The sequence below is a fragment of the Otolemur garnettii genome, unplaced genomic scaffold (assembly GCF_000181295.1).
Source record: "Otolemur garnettii isolate 467f Iridium unplaced genomic scaffold, OtoGar3 scaffold00031, whole genome shotgun sequence".
NCBI lineage: Eukaryota > Metazoa > Chordata > Mammalia > Primates > Galagidae > Otolemur > Otolemur garnettii.
In genome coordinates, this window is record NW_003852426.1 from 2,701,317 (window position 1) to 2,709,386 (window position 8,070).

At 49.2% G+C, this 8,070-nt stretch overlaps 2 protein-coding genes across 2 annotated transcripts in view; one reads left to right on the forward strand and one right to left on the reverse strand.

Annotated features, from left to right (window-relative positions):
• HSPA1L (heat shock protein family A (Hsp70) member 1 like) overlaps positions 1-1,750 on the reverse strand; it is a 6,000-nt gene extending 4,250 nt beyond the window's left edge. Inside the window, exon 1 of the mRNA XM_003789030.1 lies at positions 1,615-1,750. The gene's annotated coding sequence lies outside the window, so the exon portion shown is untranslated. The remainder of the gene's footprint in view (positions 1-1,614) is intronic.
• Positions 1,751-2,297: 547 nt separating this feature from the next.
• Positions 2,298-8,070, forward strand: part of LOC100945458 (heat shock 70 kDa protein 1) — a 24,631-nt gene continuing 18,858 nt past the window's right edge. Inside the window, exon 1 of the mRNA XM_012804753.2 lies at positions 2,298-4,368. Coding sequence (XP_012660207.1) covers positions 2,452-4,368 — 1,917 coding nt within the window. The 5' untranslated portion in view covers positions 2,298-2,451. The remainder of the gene's footprint in view (positions 4,369-8,070) is intronic.

Consider the following 8,070-nt stretch of genomic DNA (forward strand, 5'->3'; position numbering starts at 1 on the left):
CAGGAGACTTGCTTGAGCCCAGGAGTTGGAGGTTGCTGTGAGCTGTAATGCCATGGCACTCTACCCAGGGGGACAGCTTGAGGCTCTGTCTCAAAAAAAATAAATAAATAAATAAATAATTCCCCATTTCCCCCTTCCCCAAGTCCCTGGAAACCATTGTTCTTTTTTCTATCTCAATGAATTTGACTCCTCTTGTTAACTCGTGTAAGTGAAATTGTACAGTATTTGTTCTTTTGCAACTTGGCTTATTTCACTTAATATGTCCTCAAGTTTCATCCATGTTGTAGCATGTATCACAACTTTGTTCTTTTCTAAGACTGATTAATGTTCGTTATATGTATATACCACATTTTGCTTACCTATACATCTCTTCATGAACATGGGTATACAAATATATTGAGACCATACTTTCGTGGCAGATTGCTTTTTGGACATGACTGACAAAAGTATTTTCAGCCACTCAAAGGAGGTAGAAGGGAACTGGGTGTATATTGTTTTCAATTTCTGATAGGACCTGATTGGACTGCCTATATTTTTATCGTGTGCTTGTTATCTGTCTTTTGCTGAACTAAGATTATTTTACATTCTGATTTCCCTCAAAAGAGATACTAGCCTCTACACTTGGGTTTTGCTGCCTTCATATGCTGCTTCACCCTCTATTAGGGATTCATGGGGAATAAATTCTGGCCATCTGAGATGGCTACTAAGAACCCAATCAAATGCTAGAAAGTTTTCTCACAGGAGGTAGGATGCTCCAGACAGCAGTTTCGTTTTCTCCTGAATAAAATTCCTGTTTTCTGGAGTCATATTGAGCAGATCAAGAAAGAGTTTAGGGCTAGCCTGTAATCCTAGCATTCCAGGGGTCTGAGGTGGGTGGATTGCCTGAGTTCAGAAGGTGGAGACCAGCCTAACAGTGAGACCCCATTTCTACTTATTTTTTCCCCCCATTTCTACTTAAAACAAAAACAAAAACAAAAACAAAAAACTAGCCAGGCGTTGTGGCAGGCACCTGTAGTCCCAGATGCCTGGGAGGCAGAGGCAAAAGGATGTCTTTAGTCCAAAAGTTAGAGTTTGAGGTTGCTGTGAGGACGCCATGGCACGCTAACCAGGGCAACAGAGTGAGACTATGTCTAAAAAAAGAAAGAAAGGGTTTAGGAGCTAAGCCTCACTTACATTAAATTAAATTAAGCCTCAGTGGAAATCAACCAGAGCGGGGACTGGGGAAGAGGGGAGGGGTAAAAACCTACCTAATGGGTACAATTTGGGTAACAGACACACGTATAATAACAGGAAACAGGCCAGGACTCAAATGTTACAACAGCGAACCATACATACAACCTAAAACATTTGTACCCCCTTAATATTTTGAAATTAAAGACAAAGGATTTGAGGTCTGCCCCGTCCACTCCCCAAATCCCACCCATAGCCTAAATCCAGCAACTCTAACCAATCCCAGCCAATTTGGCTTTCCTCAAGTGATTCCCCTTTCCTGGTCTGCCAGTGCCCCTGTACCTCAGACTTAAAACCAGGGAACTTTCCAGCACTTTCTCAAGCGAGGGTCTACTGAGCCTTGCAGATTCACACCTTCTTTCAATCAGATCCCTACTGGCTCACCTACTCTCCCGGCGCCTTCGCTCCAGTTTGAAAACGTTCAGAATATGGAGCCCCTAATTGTGGGGGCTCCGTCAAGATCCAAACTGAGCAGCCGGCGTCCCCCCACCCCCCTCCCCTCCCCGCCCTGAAACTCTGAACAAGATTCGGCCCACTCATCCTGATTCCAAACTGGCGCATGAGGTCAGAGGCAGCGTGGCCATTGTAACGCTACCAGGGGCAGGGTGTCAACACAAACGCGCCCACCCCACCCTACCGCGTCAACTCAGACTCCCCGCGTCCCAGAACTAAGCAAGCACAGCAAGCTCCTGTAATGACAAGCCTACTGCAGACCCTTCCTGTCAATTCTATTTCACACCCTACTCCGGTGGCCAGCTTAGTGCCGGCGATGCAGTCAACAAACAGCCCCCCACGGCGTCCTCCCCTCCTCTCAAAGGGCCAGTCCCCTCCAGCGAATCCCAGAAGAGTCTGGAGAGTTCTGAGGAGGGGCGGCGCCCTGGTCGCTGATTGGTCCCAGGAAGCCCGGGGGCAGGACAAGTGGTGAAACCCCTGGAATGTTCCCGACCTAGCAGCCCAGCCGAGCTCGGTGACTGGTTGAAGACTGGGAAGGCGGAGCTCGAGGATGACTTATAAAAGCCGAGCTGCGGGCTTGAAACAGGAATCCCAAGCTGAGCTAAGGATAGGGGAGTTGTGTCTTCTTGGTGCGACTCTGCCAGACTTAAAGCCTTCTCCGAATCCAGTCTGCGACCCTCAGAAGAAACCGAGCTCCTGTCCCGGATCGCATACGCAGATCTCTCCCGGATTCTTTCTCAGACCAGAACCCAGGGCACAGGCACCAGCATGGCCAAAGCCACAGCCATCGGCATCGACCTGGGCACCACCTACTCGTGCGTGGGTGTGTTCCAGCACGGCAAGGTGGAGATCATCGCCAACGACCAGGGCAACCGCACCACCCCCAGCTACGTGGCCTTCACGGACACCGAGCGGCTCATCGGGGATGCGGCCAAGAACCAGGTGGCGCTGAACCCGCAGAACACGGTGTTTGACGCCAAGCGGCTGATCGGCCGCAAGTACAGCGACCAGGTGGTGCAGTCAGACATGAAGCACTGGCCTTTCCAGGTGATCAACGACGGCGACAAGCCCAAGGTGCAGGTGACCTACAAGGGGGAGCCCAAGGCGTTCTACCCCGAGGAGATCTCTTCGATGGTGCTGACCAAGATGAAGGAGATCGCCGAGGCGTACTTGGGTTACCCGGTGACCAACGCGGTGATCACCGTGCCGGCCTATTTCAACGACTCACAGCGTCAGGCCACCAAGGATGCGGGAGTGATCGCGGGACTCAACGTGCTGCGGATCATCAACGAGCCCACGGCTGCCGCCATCGCCTATGGCCTGGACAGGACCGGCAAGGGGGAACGCAACGTACTCATCTTTGACCTGGGCGGGGGCACCTTCGACGTGTCCATCCTGACGATCGACGACGGCATCTTCGAGGTGAAGGCCACTGCCGGGGACACCCACCTGGGCGGAGAGGACTTCGACAACCGGCTGGTGAACCACTTCGTGGAGGAGTTCAAGAGGAAGCACAAGAAGGACATCAGCCAGAACAAGCGAGCGGTGAGGCGGCTGCGCACCGCCTGCGAGAGGGCCAAGCGGACCCTGTCGTCCAGCACCCAGGCCAGCCTGGAGATCGACTCCCTGTTTGAGGGCATCGACTTCTACACGTCCATCACCAGGGCGAGGTTCGAGGAGCTGTGCTCGGACCTGTTCCGAAGCACCCTGGAGCCGGTGGAGAAGGCTCTGCGGGACGCCAAGCTGGACAAGGCTCAGATCCACGACTTGGTCCTGGTAGGGGGCTCCACGCGCATCCCCAAGGTGCAGAAGCTGCTGCAGGACTTCTTCAACGGGCGCGACCTCAACAAGAGCATCAACCCCGACGAGGCGGTGGCGTATGGGGCGGCGGTGCAGGCAGCCATCCTGATGGGGGACAAGTCCGAGAACGTGCAGGACCTGCTGCTGCTGGACGTGGCTCCCCTGTCTCTAGGGCTGGAGACGGCCGGCGGCGTGATGACTGCCCTGATCAAGCGCAACTCCACCATTCCCACCAAGCAGACGCAGATCTTCACCACGTACTCCGACAACCAGCCGGGGGTGCTGATCCAGGTGTACGAGGGCGAGAGAGCCATGACGCGCGACAACAACCTGCTGGGCCGCTTCGAGCTGAGCGGCATCCCTCCGGCCCCCAGGGGAGTGCCCCAGATCGAGGTGACCTTTGACATCGACGCCAATGGCATCCTGAACGTCACCGCCACGGACAAGAGCACCGGCAAGGCAAACAAGATCACCATCACCAACGACAAGGGCCGCCTGAGCAAGGAGGAGATCGAGCGCATGGTGCAGGAGGCGGAGAAGTACAAGGCGGAAGACGAGGTGCAGCGCGAGAGGGTGTCTGCCAAGAACGCCCTGGAGTCCTACGCTTTCAACATGAAGAGCGCGGTGGAAGACGAGGGGCTCAAGGGCAAGATCAGCGAGGCGGACAAGAAGAAGGTGCTAGACAAGTGTCAGGAGGTTATTTCCTGGCTGGACGCCAACACCCTGGCGGAGAAGGACGAGTTTGAGCACAAGAGGAAGGAGCTGGAGCAGGTGTGTAACCCCATCATCAGCGGACTGTATCAGGGTACGGGTGGTCCCGGGGCAGGTGGCTTCGGGGCTCAGGCCCCCAAGGGGGGCTCTGGGTCTGGCCCCACCATTGAGGAGGTGGATTAGGGGACTTTTCCGAGATTGACACATTTTAGAGATTGTTGGGATTTGAGACTTTGAATTTCTTTATTTCTCCCTTCTTTCAGTTCTCAGCATGTTGCATTATTGAACTGAGGGTTTTTTTTCCCTTGGTGGAGAGAACTACCCTCCCCCCCATTCTCTTAATGTGGAGACGAATTGATACTGCCATTTGTGTTTATTTTCTTTTTTGTAATACACTTTACTCAAGTCTTATTTTTTTCTACTGGTTACTTCAAAATAAATAAACTTTAAAATGGAGTCATGTCTTACGTCTTTATTTTGAGGTCTGTAGGGTCTCATTTTCTAAAATTGAATGGCTTTTTGCCTCAAGGTCAGAGATGGAAGAGTGTGGATATTTTGTTCTGTGAGCCGCTTGTGTTAGGTGTTAACCTTCAGTAATTTTTTTTGTTTGTTTAAAAAGCCCATTTATTGGCCAGACGATGTGGCTCTGCCTGTAATCCTGGCACTTTGAGCTCAGGTGTTTGAGATGACCCTAAGCAAGAATGAGACCTCCACCTCTACTAAAAATAAATAACTTAGAGGTTGTGGCGAGTGTCTGTAGTTCCAGCTACTAGGGATGCTAAGGCAGGAGGATCACTTGAAACCAGGAAGTTCGAAGTTGCTGTGAATTAGGCTGACACCAGGGCACTCTAGCCTGGACAACAGAGTGAGACTCTGTCTCAAAAGAAAAAAAAAAGAGCTAGAGCGAGAGAGAAACCTTTTTATATTTGAGTGGCTTGAACGTGTGGGTCCAGAAAAGTTAAAAACACCTGGCAGTGGAATTAATGTCTTTATTTTTAAAAAAAGACATCTGGGTGGGTGGCCTTAAGGTGGATGAGAGAGGGGGAAGATCTGTGTAATATTGGTCTCAAAAGAGGCCAGGGAGGGGCGGCGCCTGTGGCTCAGTCTTTAGGAGGCCAGCCCCATATACTGAGTGGGTTCAAACCCAGCCCCGGCCAAACTGCAACAAAAAAAAATAGCAGGGCATTGTAGGGCGCCTGTAGTCCCAGCTACTCAGGAGGCTGAAACAAGAATTGCCTAAGCCCAAGAGATGGAGGTTGCTGTGAGCTGTGAAGTAACAGCACTCTACTGAGGACGACAAAGTGAGACTATGTCTCTACCAAAAAAAAAAAAAAAAAAAAAGGCTAGGGAATGGAAGGTGTTCCTAGAGACATGGGCAAAAAGAGAGGCATTAGGTGTGCGGGGGATGCTGCTTACTCTTAAGCACATGTGAAATACTCAGAAACTTGATATTAATCTAGATTGAATATAGAATGAAGAGAGTCCTAAATTGACTGTGAAAAGATAGGGGTATATGCACTGACATACTGAGTTATGCACAAGGGTCTTTACTGTGATCTCTAGTTACTTATTTTTTGTTTTTATTTTTTCCTAGTAAGGAAGTATTTGGTTTAATGCCTCCCCTGAAGTAGTTATTTTTCTTTTCTTTTCTTTCTTTTTTCCTGAGACAGAATCTCAAGCTGTCACCCTGGGTAGAGCGCTATGGTATCATAGCTCACAGCAACCTCCAACTCTTGGGCTCAAGTGATCCTCTTGCCTCAGTTTTGCTTTTAGTATAGACATGGTCTGGCTTTTGCTCAGGCTGGTCTCGAACTTGTGAGCTGACGCCATCCACCCGTCTCGGCCTTTCACAGTGCTAGGATTACAGGCATGAGCCAATGTGCCTGGCCCTTCTTTCTTTTTTCTTTCTTTCCTTTTTTTTTTTTTTTTTTTTTGAGACAGGGTCTTGCTCTGTTTCCATGGTTAAAGTGTAGTGTCATCCTTATAGCATTATAGCTCAATGCAACCTTAAACTTGGGGGGCCATGTCAAGCAATCCTGTTTGAGTAGCTGGGATTACAGGTGTGCCATCACAAATAATTTTTTTTTTTTTTTGAGATAGATTCTCACTGTTGCCCTCAGTGGAGTGCTATGGCATCACAGCTCAAAGCAACCTCAAACTCTTGGGCTTAAACGAATCTCTTGTCTCAGCCTTCCAAGTAGCTGGAACTATAGGCACACAAATAATTTTTAATTTTTTGTAGAGATGGGGTACCTTGCTCAGTCTGGTCATGAACTCCTGTGGTCTCAATCTTTCCAATTTTGCCTCCCAAACTGCTAGGATTACAGATGTGAGTCACTACACCCAGCCTAAAGTTATTTCTGAAAGAATGCTGAAACAGAAATGCTACATTTTAATCCCTGTGAGCACCTTAGAGAGGAGTCACTTAAGAAAATGGTGGCTCAGGCTCGGTGCCCATATCTCAGTGGTTAGAGCACTGGCCACATACACCAAGTTGGCAGGTTCGAACCCAGCGAGGGCCTGCTAAATAACAATGACAACTACAACCAAAAAAATAGCTGAGTGATGTGGCAGGTGCCTGGAGTCCCAGCTACTTGAGGCAAGAGAATCAGTTAAGCGCGAGAGTTTGAGGTTGCTGTGATCTGTGACACCATGGCACTCTACCTAAGGTGACATAGTGAGACTCTGTCTCAAAAAAAAAAAAAAAAGAAAGAAAGAAAGAAAGAAAGAAAAGAAAAGAAAGAAAATGGTGGCTGAATAGCCCAAGGACCTGTATTTGAGGGATCTATTGTACCAGGCACTATGCTGACACTTCATTAGGGCATTATTGATGTTCACAAGTGAACATGTGAGGAAGTAAAAGCACTTAAGGGTTTTTTGTTGTTTTTTTTTTTTGAGACAGTCTCAAGCTATTGCCCTGGATAGAGTGCTGTTGCATCACAGCTAACAGCAACCTCAAACTCTTGGGCTTAAGTGATTCTCTTGCCTCAGCCTTCCAAGTAGCTGGGACTACAGGTGCCTGCCACAACACCTGGCTATTTTTTTTGGTTGTAGTTGTCATTGTTTGGCAGGCTCAGGCTGGATTGGAACCCACCAGCTCCAGTGTATGTGGCTGGTGCCCTGGACACTGAGCTACAGGCACTGAGCCTTAAGGTTGTTTTTTTTAGACAGAATTTCATTATATTGCCCAGTAGAGTGCTATGGTGTCACAGCTTACAGAAACCTCCAACTCTTGGGCTTAAGCGATTCTCTGATGTCATCCTCCCAGGTAGCTGGGACTATAGGCGTCTACCACAATGCCCAGCTATTTTTTGGTTGTAGTTGTCATTGTTGTTTGGTAGGCCCAGGCTGGGTTAGAACCTGCTAGCTCCAGTGTATGTGGCTGGTGCCCAGCCTACTTATGGATTAAAGAAAATCACTGGTTAAGCAGAGAGTTGACCCTGGATTCTAACACTGTCCTAAGTCCGCTGGGCTTTGTTTATGCACGCCCGTTTCCAGGTTATGTTTCTACAATAGGTTTCACAATTAGTATCACTTTTGCCTATACTCTATATAATCCTAAACAATTATGCCAGATAAAAGAAAATTTGTCAGCCCAGAACCAAGAAGACCTAAATACAGACTTCCTTCCCATGCACTTTTCCTTTGGAGATACTTCATGTCCTAGCTGCTAGCATCCTACGAGAAGTTCTTTCCACAGTCTCCTTGTTGGAAAACTACCTGCCACATTTCTCAAAGCTTGGGGACTGAGCCCTTTAAAAATCAGTTGTCTTAGGCTCGGCGCCAGCCACGTACACCTAAGGTGGCGGGTTCGAATCCCCAGCCTGGACCCGCCAAACAACAATGACGGCTGCAACCAAAAAATGGCCGGGCGTT